The sequence below is a fragment of the Nanorana parkeri genome, unplaced genomic scaffold (assembly GCF_000935625.1).
Source record: "Nanorana parkeri isolate BGI_ZX_2015 unplaced genomic scaffold, ASM93562v1 scaffold4310, whole genome shotgun sequence".
In the NCBI taxonomy this organism is placed as follows: domain Eukaryota; kingdom Metazoa; phylum Chordata; class Amphibia; order Anura; family Dicroglossidae; genus Nanorana; species Nanorana parkeri.
This window is the reverse complement of record NW_017310573.1, coordinates 17,691-18,188: the sequence shown is the minus strand read 5'-3', so window position 1 is coordinate 18,188 and position 498 is coordinate 17,691. Positions and strand designations below refer to the sequence as shown.

The 498-nt window shown below is 59.4% G+C and overlaps 1 protein-coding gene across 1 annotated transcript in view; it reads right to left on the bottom strand.

Annotated features, from left to right (window-relative positions):
- Positions 1-229: 229 nt before the first annotated feature.
- The window catches only part of GINS3 (GINS complex subunit 3), a 3,349-nt gene continuing 3,080 nt past the window's right edge, over positions 230-498 (bottom strand). Inside the window, exon 2 of the mRNA XM_018575635.1 lies at positions 230-462. Coding sequence (XP_018431137.1) covers positions 232-462 — 231 coding nt within the window. The 3' untranslated portion in view covers positions 230-231. The remainder of the gene's footprint in view (positions 463-498) is intronic.

Here is a 498-nt window from a genome sequence, read left to right as displayed (position 1 = left end):
GTAATAGCGGAGTCCACGGGGGGCCACGAGGAGTGGAGTTTGGGTTTTTTATTGGATTACAGATCACGCAGACATGTTATTATTGGTCACGGCTCGGCGACACGCACATAGAGCCCCCCGTCCCGCTCCCAGTCATTGTACAATCCCGGAACCAGAACCATCGGACCCATTGGCTTTGTCCCAGTCACACACATGGAGCCGATGGGCCGCGCAGGCTCTGGAGGTGCCGCGTTAGGCGTCCGTCTCGTTGAACTTCCTCTTCTTGTAACTCTGCACCAGGCTGGAGGCCGTGATCTGACCCGCCTGACCCCGCTCCCAGTTCTGGAAGGTATTGAGGCCCCTCTGCCCGGCCCGGAACAAGGCCCGTTCCAGCTCGTCCAGTCTGGCCACCAGGCCGGAGGTGTCCTCGTTATAGGCGTTCTGGGAGGAGTCCATGATGCGACGGAAGCGCCCGATGAACGTCTGAGAAGAGGAAGACAGGAAGTCATCTTCGCACCC